This window comes from Rhincodon typus, chromosome 10 (genome assembly GCF_021869965.1).
Source record: "Rhincodon typus isolate 14 chromosome 10, sRhiTyp1.1, whole genome shotgun sequence".
In the NCBI taxonomy this organism is placed as follows: domain Eukaryota; kingdom Metazoa; phylum Chordata; class Chondrichthyes; order Orectolobiformes; family Rhincodontidae; genus Rhincodon; species Rhincodon typus.
Window position 1 is genome coordinate 19,965,852 of NC_063341.1, and position 17,581 is coordinate 19,983,432.

Here is a 17,581-nt window from a genome sequence, read left to right on the forward strand (position 1 = left end):
TCAACTACATGGGCAGAGATTCAAGTCGGATTCCAGACATTTAGAAAAGAAACCCAGTTGGAAAAGGATCTAAGCATTTGTTTTCAGGAGCTGCTCATACTGGAAACCTGGATTGAAAAAGAGATTGCCACTTACCTGCAGGGAATTGAGTATCACAAAGATATACGCCATTACAACAGAGAGTGGAACCAGGACACCAGAGAGCCATGTGAGGCCGAGAATGGGCAAAAGCACCAGCACAGCTTTCACAGCAGCCCTGCAACACAACACTGGCATCAGTGTAATGCAAAGAATGCACAGCATGGTCTTATTATCATAGGGCAAACCACAACCTTCACTCCTCACAGACAACTCAATTGCCATTGTAATGAATGTAATTCAAAATAATTATAGTCATTTTAGAAGCAACATTGTTCCCAGGGACTCATCGACTGTACTTTACTTAAGTTGACTATATAGACAGCAAAATAGAAAAGTGAGAAACAGTTGCATAATTTGGACAATTTTTTTCTAAAAGGCCAAATATTGAAAAGAAGGCTCTGAAAAAGGATGCAAGGCCAAAATGTCAACCAAGTCATAGAATCCCTACAGTGTGGAAGCAGGCCATTCAGCCCATCGAGTCCACACCACCCCTCTGAAGAGTATCTCATCCAATCCCTGTAACCCTGCATTTCTCCTGGCTAATCCACCTTACCTACATATCTCCGGTCACTGTGGGCAATTTAGCATGGCCCTTCCACTGAATTTGCACATCTTTGGACAGGGGGAGGAAACCGGAGCACGCAGAGGAAACCTGCACAGACACAGGGAGAATGTGCAAACTCCACACAGACAGTCGCCCGAAGCTGGAATCAATCTCAGGACCCTGACGCTGTGAGACAGCGGTGCTAACCACTGAGCCACCATGCCACCCTGCCACCCTACCCCCAGCAGAACTGCAGGTGAAGAAGAAAAGTTATATTAACTAAATGTGGTGCTTGAAAAATCAGCTACTCATGGCCAATGTGAGGAGGGGTTGAAGTTGAGATTAATTCAGTCAATATCATGGTAGATGCACCTCAGAATGTTTAGTGAAGTGTCTTTAGACACAGATAATCAATTTTGTCTTTGTTTCAAAATTCAATGTTGGCAGCATTGTTTTACTTTATACCTGACAATAAGGAGAAGATGTGTTGTTTTTTCCCTGAAAGAAATGCCAAACTGATTCAATACTGCCCTCCAGAGGGTGTTTACCTGCATAACATCTCTCACCTGATCTGATCGTAGGCTTGCTCTATGGGACTGCTGTTAACAGCAAGCATGGTGGCCCGTCGCTTGGCCGTTGACATAGTGATCAGTACAACGCGTGTGAGCACAAACATGTTCACCTATGTAGCAATTAAAGGATTTTGTTACAAAATCATAAAATGTTAACCTAAATGTGGTCTTGCACACAGCACTTTTCAGCTAAGATACATCTACTGCAAATTTTTTGTTTTGACTTTTAGTTGAATAGCCATTTTAAAGAGTACTAGATGCCCTACAGCATTGCTTATTCCAAATGTGAGTCAATGCTTCATCTGTAAATTGAGCCTGCAAAGACCAAAAAGCTAGCATTCCTCCTACACCCGGCAGAGCTGCAGATGAAGAATAAAAGTTACACTAACTGTATGTGGTGCTTGAAAAATCAGCTACTGATTAATTCAGTCAATGGCACAGTAGATGCACCTCAGAATTTTCAGTCAAATGTCTTTAGATGCTGATAATCCAATCAAAAATAATCTGGTCTGTCAGAGACAACAATAATGTATGATATCAATAGACATTGCCAATTCATCTTGGGTCAGATGGTGTCACTCTCACCTTCAAGAAAGAATATTGTGGGCTCAGACCTCACTCCAGAACTTAAGCACATAAATACAATGCAGTACTGAAAGAGTGGTGCATTGGCACAGGTTCTAAATCTTTTATAAGATATCCTGGTGATTCAGCGGAATGTTAGAAGATTCCACGTTGCCAACCAAAGAGAGGCAGGGTGTTCTTCCCAGATTTGTGCCAACATTCCTCTCTCAGTCAACACCATCCAAAGCAAATTAACTATTTCTTTCAGACTTGATTTGAAACTTTGCGGTGTACAATATTGGCTGCCTACATAGCAACAATGGCTGCATTTCAAAATTAACTCTTGACACTCTGAGCACCTGATATGGTGCAATATAAATGCCAGCTCTTTCTTCTTTCTCTGTTAGGAATAACTTCTTATATGTTCTGCATCTGCATATTCAAACCAGCAAACAGTCAGAAAAAGAAGCCAACCTGGGCAACTGAGCAGCCCAGCAGTATGCCTTCACAAACTGACCCGATGAGTAATTATAGCCAGTGACAGTAACAGGTGCAGACAAAGCCAGACACTTCATAAGCATCCTTAGAAGTTAATTTAACTCAAACATTTTCCACAACCCTCAGATACTGTTGTGTTTAACATAACATGTCTATCAAAGGGTAGGTACGCAGTATACAGTTGTCCCCACATATCAGTGGAAAGGTTCATTAAGTTTGAAAGTAGAAATGTATCCTTCCTGAACAGAGCCGAATCCCTTACTAATTATTCCTCGTTCCTTTTTGAAGTGGAGAAAGAAGAATGGATTTTCAATATTATCATGCCTTCCTTGGCCTTAGGACATCACAGAATTCTTTGAGAGACATGGAAATATTTTTGCGATATAGTTATTATTGTGATTTTAAAATACTTAGCGGCCAATTTGCACACAGCAAGGTCCCAGAACCAATAATGATAACATTTTTTATTTGAACTTGGCTGAAGGATAAGTGTTAGCCAGGTCACCAGGGGAATTCCTCTTCGAAAATCACTTTGTGGATCTTTTACACCCGACTGAGAGGACAGACTTGTTAACTTCAGTTCAACACCCATTAGATGGACTGTAGCAGTTCAAGGCAGCAGCTCAGCAATTTCTCAAGCTCAATTAGGGATAAGCAACAAATACTGGCCTTGCCTGCAATCATCAAATCCCGTGAAAAAAAGTTAAAAGCCATCTAATTGCACTGTTTCCTGCAGTACAATGTGAATCAGCTCTGCTGGCTCACTGCAATTCGAGAGTGAACCTGCCCCACGACCCTCTGTCTCACAGCACAAAGCCAAATCTGAATGATCTCTGATAAATACATTGTGTGTCAGCATTATATATCAGATTGAAACTAGGGAAGGTCTCGATGAAGAAAACTGGAAAAACACTACAACTGCCAACAGCGAGTGGTTAGCATCTGGAATGCAAGGCCTGAATTTTGTGGTGGAGGCAGCTTCAACTGTGGTTTTCAAATAATTATTCAGTTTCCTTTTGAAGCGAAACAAGGCTAAAGGAAAAATGACAAGGGTTTGGGACTGGCTGAGTTGTTCTTATACAGAGGAAACAATGGGCTGAATGGCCTCCTTCAGTGCTGTAGTTACCATATGATTCAATAAATAGGTACACACACTGCATTGAGATTTTTAGCCTTAAAAGTTAACAGATTTCAAACTTTTAAGTATGACTGCATTCTTACCATAATGATGAAGATAACTGGCCCAACAAAGGCCCAAATCACTCCATTGTGAACATTCAACCAACAGTATCTGTCTGAAATGTATTTGTCATGTGCTGCTGCCAGTGTAATGGTCACTATTAGGACAGGGAGACCTAGATGAGAAATGCAAAAAATTGTTTCATATGACCATAAGATAGTGGAGCAGAATGAGGCCATTCGGCCGATCAAGTCTGCTCCCCCATTCAATCATGGCTTATATTTCTCAACGTCATTCTGCATTCTCCCCATAACCCTTCATCACCTTACTGATCAAGAACCTATCTATCTCTGTCTCAAAAGCACTCAATGACATGACCTCCACATCCCTCTGCGGCAATGAGTTCCATAGATTAACCACCTGATCGTCGAAGAAATTCTTCATTTCAGTCCTGAATGGTCATCCCTTCACTCAGAGGCTGTTCCCTCAGGTCCTAGTCTCTGCTACTAGCGGAATCATCTTCTCCACATCCACTCTATCCAGGCCTCTCAACATTCTGTAAGTTTTAATCAGATCCCCCTCATTCTTCTAAACTCCATTGAATATGGACCTAGAGTCTTCAACTGCTCCTCATATGACAAACCTTTCATCCTGGGATCATTTTTGTAAACCTGCTCTGGACCCCTTCCAAGGTCAGCATATCTTTCCTTAAATAGCGGCCTCAAAACTGCTCACAATATTCCAAATGCTGTCTGACCAGAGTCTTCTCCAGCCTCAGCAGTACATCTCTGCTTTTGTACTCTAGCTCTCAAGAAATTATTGCTAACATTGTATTTCCTTCCTAGCTGCCAAGTGAACCTATATGTTAACCTTGAGAGTCGTGATCTAGGACTGCAAAGTCCCTTTGTGCTTCAGATTTCCGAAGCCTTTCCCAATTTAGAAAATACTCTACACCTACTTTCTTCCTACCAAAGTGCATAACCACACACTTTCCCACATTATATTCCAACTGCCACTTCTTTGCCCACTCTCTGTCTAACCTGTCCAAGTCCTACTGTAGCATCCCCACTTCCTCAACACTACCCGCCCCTCACCTATCTTTGAGTCATCTGAAAACTTAGCAAAAATTCCCTCAGTTTCTTTGTCCAGATCCTTATTATATAACGTGAATAATTGTGGTCCAAAAGGTACCCCTATGGAACTCCACTAGTCACTGGCTGTCAACCTGAAAAAGACCCCTTTATCCCCACTGTCTGCCTTCTCCCAGTGGTCAATCAGCTATCCATGCCCGCACCTTGCTCCGAACACCATGGGCTTTTACTTTACTCAGCAGCCTCCTGTGAGACCTTGTCATAGGCCTTCTGGAAATCCAAATAGATCACATCCACTTGCTCTCGTTTTTCTAACCTGCTTGTTACCCCCTCAAAGAACGCTAACAGACTTGTCAGGCATGATCTCCCCTTGATGAAGCTGTGCTGACTCAGCCCTATTTTACCATGCACTTCCAAGTACCAAATGAAGGCAGGTTTGAACAAATAGAGAAGGTAATTACACATGGTTTGGAAACTATAGTCTCAACAGATATTGTGTGGAATCATCTCAAAACTTACCCCAGCCTATAAGATAGTAATATTTCATTCTCCGTTCTTCACTTAAATTGACAGTAACCACTTTACTCCAGAGGAGCAGCCCCTCCACCATCATCCACGCAAAAGCAGCCATAAAGAACAAATGCAGAAGGGCAGTCACAGCAGTACAGGCAGTCTAGAGAGAAAAGGAGATAATAGAGTGTCTCCAACAATTTTAGTGCATTTTCTGACACTTTAGGTATTACATCCACCTGTAGCTGGTGCAAGCTGTAAAAGTGCTAAAATGTTTGCTCTTCTATCACGGGATCTGCATACTATGCTTCACTTAGACTTTCCTGTCTTGGGTTTGGGCATTATTTTTGATCCATCCAGTAATTCATCTGGGATGAAGTAATATGTGCCATCATTACATGCGCCTGTGTTGTGTGTCCAGCTCTGACAGTTGCAACAACCCCCTCAAATTCAAGAAGTGCTCATTGCCAAAACATTAACTTTAAACCAGCTCCTCTACTACAACTTGACATCATTATCGCTCCTGCTACACATTCATCTGATCTATCCTCCTACTTTTATAAACACTCGTGTATGCCAACAGAAGCAATTTGGATATTACTGCCAATTTATTAAATATCTTACTTGTTCCATAAACCGATCAGCAGGACCTTACCCCTTTTCCTACTTATGCCATTAGCATTGAAACGGGCCATGACCCCTCCAGCTATCCACCCTTTTTACTCTGCAATCCTTGACACTGAGAGCAGCGGACAACATTACTATCTGGAGTGATGCCTACAAGTTGCAGAAACCTGACTGTTGAATACCCCATCACGATTGCTTACTTTATATTCCTGATCTTGCACGTTCTTCTCCCCCACCTCTACAGCTGAACCATGCACAATGTCATGGATTTCACTCTGGCTATACTTTTTATAGGAACCATCACCTTCAATGAATGGAATGCCAAGTAGACACAACGTAATTATACTTGCTTTGAAATCAAAGAAAATCCTTCTAAACATCCTTCAAGTCAGACATTAAGCCAAGGATCCATTGGCTTACACAGCTGAACACAAAACATTCAATGGAACTTCTTCAGAGAAGTACAATGAATATTTCTCCTTCAGCAAAATGAACTGAATAAAATGCTGGTGGCCATCTTATCACTGATTCTAGGATCTCACTGTGCACGCATTGCTTACGACATTTCAATGCAAGTTCTTCTCAGATTGTCTACAATAATAAATACTTTAGGTAAAATAGCCCATTGATAAATATTCTCTCTCGTTTGTATGTCATCATTACACGACAAAATCGGTGTTGTTTTAAATGGTAAATACCAATGAGATACACAGCCCCACTCATTCACAGTCATCCGCTCCTCATTCTATCTCTATTAAAACTGGAACTAGCAGGTTGGAGTCAGGATTCAGATTTTTAACATTTTAATTCTCCTGCTGAACTATAGTTGCGCATCTAGGAGGACTTGGGAGAAATACGGAAGACTGTTGAGGTTCAGTGATTATACTTCAAAGCACCAAGCTGTAGGGCAGTAATATTCTAGCATATGACCTCCATTCATAGTTGTCTCTACACTGCTTAGCTACCTGGACCACGTCATTTAGTTTTTATTACATTTCTGTGAAGCAATTGGGTACCTATTACTATAATAACCACATTGTGATAGCTTAAAGCTGATAGCATTACAGCGGGCAACACTTTTAACATACCTCACTGTTTGTTGCTGAGTCACTGCTCAGTAATACCACCTGGGCTGCAATCAGAGCTACAAACAGGTTCTTGTGAATGGAGGTTCGGTCAGATTTTGGAATACTAGAGATTTAAACAAAGGCAAAACTTCAATCATTTTGCATTTTTTGTTACTTTATTGAAACATTAATCTGTTAACTCAGCCATTGTCAAGAAAATATACAACTTGCTGGTAGTGAAGGAATAGTAACTATAGTTGAGAACATGTCACACCATCCCAACATTCTCATATCTTGCAGTCAAACATTGCTTTTTAATTTAACAAGACTTATCAATGTCTTTATAAAACAAGTCTAATGGAATACTTACTCCAGCACCGTGAAAAGGGTCAAGGTCACCACTAGGGCACACAGCGAGGCTCCAGATCCAATGAATGTCAATTTATTTAAGATTATCTCCGTCTCGAAACCCCACTGTGTAAAATATTAGATCAACAAAATGTTGCTAGAAACTGTTGATTTAGCAAAATACATTACAATAGATACTTCATTACTGTCATTTTACATTCCAGAACATGCACAGTTATCAGAGCTATGCCCATACAGCAGTACATAAAGTATATGCTGCAGTACAAAGCCCATTTTGTCATAATTTTGACCTGCAGCCTCCAGTGAAAAGAATATTAGGGCCAAGTGATGAGTTGAGGTAGCCCGCATCACAGGGACACCATCATGGATCATGCATTGCTGAAACATTTCCCAAATAAGCCTTCAATACACCCACACAATTTCCTCAAATCTTGTCAATCTGCAGAGAGTGATGTACCATCCAAGTGTGCATAAGTGCAAGTACCACGTAGCTAAAAACCACATGACTCAAGGAAATGTTGTACTATGACATAGATATGCCAGGCTATGACAATTTCCAATAAGAGACAATCTAACCTCCATCCCTTGACATTCAATTGTGTTATCATAATCAACATTCTCAAATGCACTCACTATATAAATACATGTCAGAGACTAGGAATACTGCAATGAGTCACCCACCTCCTCATTCTCAAAGTCTGTCCACCATCTACAAGGCTCAAGTCAGGAATGTGATGGAATACTCCTCACTTAGCTGGATGACTGCAGCTCCAACAACACTCAGGAAGCTTGACACCATTCAGAACAAAGCAGCCCACTTGATTAGCACCACATCCACAAACATCCACTCCCTCCAACACAGGTACTGAGGAACAGCAGTGCTTACTATATACAACATGCACTGTAGAAATTGACTGAAGATCCTTAGTCAGCATCTTCCAAACCCACGACCACTTCCATTTAGGAAAGCAAGTGCATGAGATACATGGGAACACTGCCACCTGCAAATTCATCTCCAAGTCACTCTCCACCCCGACGTAGAAATATATCACCGTTCCTTCACTGTCATTGGGTCAACATTCAGGAATTCCCTCCCTAACAGCACTGTGCGTCTACTTACAGCAAATTGACTGCAGCGATTCAAGAAGGCAGCTCACCACCACTTTCTCAAGGGCAACTAGGAATGGGCAATCAATGCTGGCCAGCCAGCGACTCCCACGTTCCCATGAGTAAATGGAAAACAAATCTTGACCTGCACTTTTAAGACAATTATAATGGAGTCAGTGCAGCTAGTCAATTATGCAGGTATAATGTACAGAAACATCAATAAGCACAGAATCCAGACTATGAGTGCGAGTTTATGATATCTTAACCTTGTAAATAGTTAATGATGCAAATAAATCTCAGATACCTGACTTCAGAATCACTAAACCATCTGAGATAATATGTTATACAGACTAACATTTGCAGCTTTCTACATTTAAAATGTTAACCATTTCCCCCATTTTCTTTTTCGAAGAAAAGTCCATGTGATTGCAATGATGAATGCCACCTATAGGCAAAAACCCGCCTATGCAAGTCTGTAAATTGTAAAGGGGCAGCAACTTACATTTAAAAGAGAACAGAATAACACCACACTGCAACGTAGATTCTTACACTGGCATTTTAAACAACATAAAGGCACAAAAAATATGGAAAACAAATATCTAACCCTAGATGATAGAGGGGGCACAGTGACTCAGTAGTTCGCACAGCTGCCTCACAGCACCAGGGACCTGGGTTCAAATCCACCCTCAGGCGACTGTTTGTGTGGAGTCTGCACATTCTCCGTGTGTCTGCATGGGTTTCCTCCGGGTGCTCCAGGTTTCCTCCCACAGTCCAAAGATGTGCAGGTTAGGTGGATTGGCCATGCTAAATTGCCCATAGTGTCCAGGTATGCATAGGTTAGGTGGATTAGCCATGGGGGTTACAGGGATAGGGTAGGGGGGTGAGTCTGGGTGAGATGGTCTTCAGAGAGTTAGTGCAGACTTGTTCGGCCTGTTTCCACACTGTAGGGATTCTGAGAAAGATTGATTCACCTTTGTTATTAAGACCATTAAAAATAGTCCATCAAGTCTGCTTCACTATTCAATGAGATCATGGCCCATCCGATAATTCTCAACTCCTTTTTCCCGGAACCATTGACTCCCTTACTGATTAAAAATCAGTCTATCTTAGTTTTGAACATATTTATTGACTCAGCCTCAACAACCCTGTATGGTAAAGAATTCCACAGATTCACATCCCTCTAAAAGAGAAGAAATTCCACCTCATCACTGTCTTATATATGCGTGCCCTTTATTCTGACATTACGCCCTCTCGTCCTAGACTCTCCCACAAGGGGAAACATCATTTTCACATCTATCCTCTCAAGTACACCAGGAATTTTGTATGTTTCAATAACATCACCTCTCGTTCTTCTAAACTCCAATGATAGTCCCAATCTACTCGATGTCTCTTCATAAGACAGTCCCATCATACCTGGTATCGGCTGAGTGAGCCTTCGCTGGACTGCCTCCAATGTCAATACATGTTGCCTTAAATAAGGAGCCCAAAGTGGTTCTCCATATTCTAGCTGTAGTCTGACTCGTGTGGCTTTAGTCAAACCTTCCTACTTTTATACTCTACTCTCTATGAAATAAAAACCAACATGTCATTTGCCTTATCTATTACCCGCAGAACTTGTATGCTAGTTTTTTGTGATCCATGGTCAAGGTTTAGTTCACTTCACAGATTTTCAAATAACTGGCATAGAACAGCAGGTAGTCAAAAGAATCCTCATTTTGGGTACTGAAAGGTGAAGGCAACTAAAATCTGCTGGTATTCCTTACAACGATTGCAAAGATCCTGATGAGACTTTCCAGAGTTTAGAAGACCAACTTAGTTTTAAGTTAACTTCAAGATACACATGTTTGAGATCATGTCATACCACCTATAGCCAGGTGAAATGATTGACCAATTCACAGGCAGGTGTCAATGCACAAGGAACAGAACGTGATTTCTCCACAGCTAAAGGTTTATGGAACTGGTTATTTCCCGACATCCATTGAGTCTTTCTGAAAGGTACTTCTGGGCAAACCTATGGAACATATCACTGACATTCTGCTAGAAGAAGCACACAAGTACAAAACAACTGCAGCAGGCCAGCAGCATCTGCAAGTGTCTGGGTCTGAGACAGCCATTACTACTGTTAAGTTGTGAAGCAGAACATCCATATCTTGCAGGAACTGAGCTTGTCTCACCCACCATGTCAATGTCCAGCATTTGGTGACATATGCAAGCTATGGTTACAATAGCACATTGGACCGAAATGTGTAGGAAGTCCAGTTGTCCAGAGAAAACCAAAATGCAAAACATTGCTCCGTAGCAGCATGTGCAGAAAAGATAACCAACAAAAAATATCAGAGGAGCTTCCAAAGTTCTATCCATGGTGCACAAGCTCACTAATCAAATCCAAGAGGTAACTACAATCTTACAGCATGCACTATACACCAACACCAACACCGGACTAAGTGCAAAAATCATCTCTTTACACATCTTACACAAGATGTGTAGAGTCAGAAGGTGTAGAATCTGTGTGGGTAGAATTGAGGAACCACAAAAAAAAAAACACCCTGATGGGAATTACGTAATAGTCTAGAAATGTTGCAGAAAGTAAACCAGGAGATAGAAAAGGCATGCGAGATAGACACTATTACAATAATCATGGAAGAGTTCAATATTCAGGTGGACTGGGAAAATCAGGTTAGTAGCAGTTCTGAAGAAAAGGAATTAGTGAAATGTCTGCAAGATTCTTTTTTTGCCATATTGATCACAAATTAATAGGAATGATCTGTCAAGAACATCTTACAAGTGCAACTCCAGCACTATGGTGCCACCACTTGTGAAGATCCAAGGGTACAATTTAGAATTACCAAATTTGCCATGTTCGAAAATGACTATTTACAAGGCTCTTAGCTGACATCCAAATCCTAAGAACAAAAATGCTTTTCAACCAACAAGTGGATATTACTAAACCTGAACAAGAAGACAGTCTGAACTTCAATCCTATTATTTTGGTCATGGCCAAACAGAGCAGAATCACCAAACTACATTAGTTGATGACCAGCTGCAACATCTCCAAAACATTACCACCTATAGGGGCTCTCAATGCATCGAGTAGGTCCCCAAGCTGGTACAAAAATACTGAACAACTGAAAGTGCTGTAAATCAGAAACAAAAATAGAAATTGCTGGAAAAGCTCAGCATTTCTGGCAGCAGGGAAATCAGAGTTAATGTTTTGAGTCAACTGATCCTTCCTCAGAACACTGGACCTTAAGCGTTAACTCTGATTTCTCTACACAGATGCTACCAGACCTGCTGAGCTTTCCCAAGTTGGTACGTTTGTTTTGATTACTTGGAGATGCACAAGGACTCTCCAGCAATGCAACCTTTAGCAAACAACATAATTCTGTAACTTCTATGTCAAAACATACTGGACCACACACATAGAGGTCATGGGGTGGGAGGGGTCCAGAAAACAAAACAAGAGATTGGCACATGAATCCATATACTAGCTTGGCATTAATAAGGACAATCAGGACATGTCAATTTCATCAAACTCAACAGTCAAGACAGCCTTTCCTTTCACCTGAGATTCCTTCTGAATCATGATACAAGATTGAAACTGATATTTTCCATGTCCAAGGACATAATTACATTCTTAGAACTGGCCTTCGATATTGGTCATGGACAAAATGCTAGAGTCCACTATTAATAACACAGCACTTCGAAAACAGTGACAAAATTGAACAGAGTCAGCATGGATTTATGAAAAAGGAAATCAAGCTTGACAAATTTACTGTTTTCTTTGAAGAGAGGTCGTAAAGGCAGAGGTGAAGAACTGGCTACTGGAGACAGCCCTAAGTCAACAATTTAGTAGGCCTGAAGTTTTCTTTTAAAACAGTTGAAACAATGGAAGGGGACTGGCGAGTTCTCACAGACCAGGCTTTTTAGTTTTTTATGGCTCTTGCAGTCAGAAGCTGTTTGGGGTCCCAGAAGGGTTGGAAGCTTCAGTAAATGATTTCTAGCTGTTACATTCTCTGAAATCTCTCTTAATGTTGTTTTCTACTGCATTGGACAACTCCATGTGAGATTCTGTGTCTGAACTTACCTTTTTTCCAAGAGGTGTGTTTATGGGATGTTATTATATTAGAACAGTTAAATAGTAATAGGTACTGTACCTATTCTTCAGTTAAGTTTTCCAATAGATGAGCTATTCTCAATTCCTCTTTCTTTTGTTTATATTTTCACCATCGTGTTTAAATAAATTGTGCTCTGCTTAATATTGAGTAGTTTGACAAGTCACATCACATCTGGAACATGCACTTCACATCTAACTTGAAAATAAGAAAAGTTAGGGTCTAGGCTTCCTTCTTAAAATATTTTGAGGGGGCCCGGTCTGTTCCATAAGAAGGGGCAGCCAGTGGATGTTGTTTACTTGAACTTTCAGAGGTTTTCAATAAGGTCCCACATAAGCGGTTATGGTAAAATTAAAGTGCATTGGATTTGGGGAGCGTACTGACACAGATAGACAACTGGTTGGCAGACAGGAAACAAGGAGCAAGAATTAATGAGTCATTTTCTGAATGGCAGCAGTGACTGGTGGGGTACAGTAGGGATCTTTGTTTCGACCCCAATTATTCACAATATATATTAACGATTTGAATGACGGGACAAAATATAATATTTCAAGTTGGTAGGTGATACAAAGTTGGATGGATGAGCGAGCTGTGAGGATATGCAGAGATGTTTCAGTGAGATTTGGACATGCTGAGTGACTGAGAAAATGGATGACAAGTGAAACAAAATGTGGATAAATGTGAGGTTATCCAATTTGGAAGCAAAAACTCAAAGACAGATTGTTATCTTAATGGCGGTAGATCAGGAATGGGGGAGGTGGAATGAGACCTGGATGTCCTCATACACAAGTCTCCGAAAGTAAGCAGCAACCAGTGAAGGCGGCAAATGGTACGATGGCCTTCATGGCGAGAGGGTTCAAGTACAGGAGAGGGATTTCTTGCTGCAATTATGCAGGGTCTTAATGAGATCGCACTTGGAGTATTGTGTGCAGTTTTAGTATCCTTAACTGGGGAAGGCTGTTCTAGCTATGGAGGTAGTACGTTTACCAGAATGATTCCTTGCTTGGCAGTGTTACACAGCTGAGTAGAGTAATTGTGAAGTGGAAGGCAGGAAGCTAAAATGTCTGGTTCCTTTAAGAGATTTGTGCTTTGTCTGCATTTAGAATTTTTTTAAAAAGGCTTTCTACATCTGTGAGCAGCAGCTGAAGTTGCCAGTATGTACAGCCTCAAAAAGTGAAACAAGTGTATCAAAAAAGCCTTACAGGTGTCAGGCAAATGTTTTGAAGTTGTGACAAGTTTGAATTTGGCCAATCAATTTAAACAAAGCACCTAGATACAGAAGGCCAACTGAATTTAAATTTGATGGTGTTGACAACCTGAAACCAATCGTATTATAAGAATTTGATTATGTCATTGCGGGTATATAAGACGAGGGCATTTGGAAAATCGGGGAGAGCCAACTGCCATCTTAAAGAGAGAGTCATCCACCACCTGCCAGATTTAGCACCATTCAGCTCTCAGAGAAAGCCCAACTAATTAATCAAAGGTACCACGGTATTTTAGCTCAAAGTCCTCATTGAAGAAATTATAGAGATAAAACACCCCTGACAGCAGAATTAACAGAAGAAAGGTTTTTTTGTGAAAAGAGTGGAGATGTCAGAATATTCCAGAAGACAGTCAGTGCGATCTTGGAGAGATTAAGTTATAATTTATTGCTTCTTACTAATTGGGTTTCTATGAGTAGGACTTGTTTTTACTTAAACAGCATTCCTGTAGAATTTAGACCAGTTAGGGATTAGTTAGTAGCCTAAGGGGCAATTGTTGGTTAGTTAGTAATTTTGTTAATTTGTTCATTATTGGGTTAAATAAATTGTTTCTTGTTACCTGCAAAGTGGAGATTAGGGATTTTCTTTCTTTTAACCAATGTTTTAATAGATTACGAAGGGAAAGACGAGCTTCTCTGGGTGTTTCAGGAGTAATAATTAGAGTGGAACCCCTACCCCTGTCATAACAGATTGGGGCTTGTGTTTTAGTTTAATTATCAGGAGGGGTTTGGCCATTCCCCACTGTAACAGTGGTCCTGACGTATGAAGAAAGATTGAATCAGTTCGGACAAATTCACTGGAGATTAGAAGAATAAGAGGAGACTGAATAGAAATCTATCAAATGCTAACAGGACTAAACAGGGTAAACGCAGGAAAGTAAAGTAAAAGTAAAGTCACTATTGTCTCAGCAGACCATAGAGCTGCTCTCCCATTAGGGAGAGAGATGACTAGTAGTGTAACCTGAGGGCCACTACGCCTCAGGTAATGGGAGAACTTAGAAATTAGAACTTTCTATTTTCACTGATTAACGTCACATGAAACAACCCACATGCGTAACTGAGTATAAGGATATGAATTGGGAAATTACACATCAAAAATAATGAAAAGTTCAAGCATTCTTATAAAACAAATCATGCACTTTTGCAAATAAAGTTATGAATATGGCAGACATCAGGTATCATTATAATTTATTTTTCTTTTGGTCTGATTTCACTTAACGTGGGGCCATAAATGATTTCTTTGTTGCTTTTCTCTATGCAGCGAGCACTTTTATTCAGAACCAGCCATGTTTAGACAGTGTGTCACAAGCAGACAAACCTTATTAATGTGTGTGAAAAGTGTCAGATTGGTACAGTGGTTATGTTAGATTGTCAGGAAAGCTTTATTGGTTCAATGTTGCAAATGTTCAACTGAGTGTTAATCCACACATACAAGCTCCACATTGTTTCCAATGTGGAAAATTATTTCTAGTCAGGTCTATCAACACATCAATCTTAATTAGTCAGTCAAATTATGAAATCCAGACTGGTTCACACCAGACTCAGTATAGATGAGAAAAAAGGAAATGGATGCCAATTCCCACACATTACTCAAATAAGCAGACCAGAATGGAAAAACAATCCCTTGGGCTATTTCTTCAATGGCAGGGAACATGCACTCCCCTCCCTTTAAATGTAAACCTACCTGTACTTCTGTGAACTGCATTAACACAGCGAAGTTGGTTGTGTGGTTACAGAAGCAGACTGTGATCTCAGATTCAAACTGAATCACTTGGCAACCTTGGTTTGACCATCCAGCATACTGTCCATCTCTGAAATAAACATTACAAAAACATACAACTTCTGAACAATACAAATTGTTTTAGGCTTTTGAATAATCCATCCAATAAGTCAATGCTTTGTCAAAATCAGTGGTTAACTGTGGTATAGATATCTACTTTGACAGTAAGCACTGAATACTTTAAGAAAATTAGCAAGGAAATGTCTTACCGAATATAGAATTGAATCAGCAGAGATTCACGCAAATTAACGTTAATTCAGTTGATTTCTACTTCAAGTTTACAGCACTATTAATTGCCTTAATGTCAACAGGGAGAAAAGGAGACAGGTTTCTCCTCTTGACTGGTATCCAGGAACCCCAGCTGGATTTGAGGAGTTTATTTTCCCTCTTTTTCTCATTACAAGGAAAAATGGTGTGGAAATCTGTGTTCATCACACTGCAATTTTTTCCCCACTAACAATTGAAAATGTGGGAAAGCATTCTCCAATTGCAATACCCACAGTCTGATGACACTTTGATACTTTAACCAATTGGGATAAAATATGACAGAGAGCACCCATAGATAAAATAGGAATATGTGTGTAATTACCTCCAGCAATAATGGGGCACCTATGTTATAAGGCATTTCTCCAATCCTTACAAAATACAGTGGTTTGCAAACATCAGGGTACTTACAGAAGACTGAAGTCCCAAAACACACAAGCCGGGATGGCCACTTTTGAATATCCAACCTTGAAAAAGAAAATAACACAACCGTTGTGTCAAACTACATACTCAAATCAGTACTGGAATTCAGCAATACTATCTTTTGATTTACTCATCCAAGACTGTGTATTTGCATCTGTGCTGAATGACATACAAGACTGGGGGGGGGAAATATGTGCACGAGATTGACCACCTTCAGTATCCTCCAAATTAATATGGGATATCAGAAGAAAATTGTCTTTGACCAACTGGCAATCCCAAAGGATGACTGTTATCTGAATGGCGATGTTACACGGCTGCAATAGAGGTGTTGAACTGGGATTGAAAGAAGGAAGAAAAACATTTTACTTAACTCATTCAAGGGACATGGGCATCAGTGGTGAGGCCAGCATTTGCCTTGGAAAAGGTGGTCAGTAGCCTTCTTGAACTACTGCAGTCCTCAGAGTGCAAGGACACCCACAGTGCTATCTGGAAGGGAGTTTCAGGGTTTTAATTCAGTGACAGTGAAGGAATGATGAGACCATTTCAAGTTAGGATATAATGTGACTTAGAGGAAACCAGCAGGTGGTGCTATTCGCATGCATCTGTTGCCCTCATCCTTTTAGATGATAGAGCACAGGAGCTTTACAAGCACCATTGAAGGAGCCAGAGTGAGGTACTGCAGTGCATCTTGTAGATGGTACACCCTGCTGCCATTGTGTGTTGGTGATGAAGAGAGCAAAGACTGAAGGTTGTGGTCAGGGAGCCAATCAAGTAGGTTGCTTTATCCCAGACGGTGTTGAGCCTTTTGAATGTTGTTGGAGGTGCACTCATTCAGGCAAGTGCTTAGCAACCTATCACACTCCTGACTGGTGCCTCGTGAACGGCGTCTAAGCATTGGGACAGGAGGTAATTCCTAGCCTCCGACCTGCCGTTGGAGCCACAGTATTTATATAAGACCGTATGAAATAGGAACAGCTGTTTAGCCCCTCAAGCCTGCTCTGTCATTCCATATGGTGATGGCTGATCCAGCATTCCTCATGTCCACTTTGGTGCCTTTTCTCCAAAACCCTTGATTCCCCGACTGATCAAGAACCTATCTATCTCAGCCTTAAGTATACACAAGGACTCTGTCCCTACACCTGTCTGTGGTGAGGAGTTCCAAAGACTCACAACCCTCTGAGAGAAGAAATTCCTCCTCTTCTCAGTCTTAAATTGGCATCGCTTAATTCTGAGACCATGCCCTCTGGTCCTAGACTCCCAGGAGGGGAAACATCCTCTCAGCATTTACCCTTAAGTATCCTATATGTTTCAGTGAGATCACTTCTAATTTTCCTAAACTCCAGTAAGCAGAGTCCCAACTTGTTTAACCTTTGCACATAGGACAATCCCTCCATCCCAAGATCATTCTCATGAATATTCTATGAACTGCCTCCAATGAAATAATATATTTTCTTAAACGAGAGGACCA

At 40.7% G+C, this 17,581-nt stretch overlaps 1 protein-coding gene across 1 annotated transcript in view; it reads right to left on the reverse strand.

Annotated features, from left to right (window-relative positions):
- The window catches only part of LOC109927772 (adhesion G-protein coupled receptor D2-like), a 259,955-nt gene that overhangs the window by 207,626 nt on the left and 34,748 nt on the right, over positions 1-17,581 (reverse strand). Inside the window, exons 12-19 of the mRNA XM_048601531.1 lie at positions 16,102-16,157; positions 15,331-15,457; positions 7,165-7,268; positions 6,816-6,918; positions 5,110-5,263; positions 3,541-3,674; positions 1,252-1,367; positions 136-256 (exon numbers count right to left, since the gene is read on the reverse strand). Of these exons, the coding sequence (XP_048457488.1) occupies positions 136-256; positions 1,252-1,367; positions 3,541-3,674; positions 5,110-5,263; positions 6,816-6,918; positions 7,165-7,268; positions 15,331-15,457; positions 16,102-16,157 (915 nt within the window). The remainder of the gene's footprint in view (positions 1-135; positions 257-1,251; positions 1,368-3,540; positions 3,675-5,109; positions 5,264-6,815; positions 6,919-7,164; positions 7,269-15,330; positions 15,458-16,101; positions 16,158-17,581) is intronic.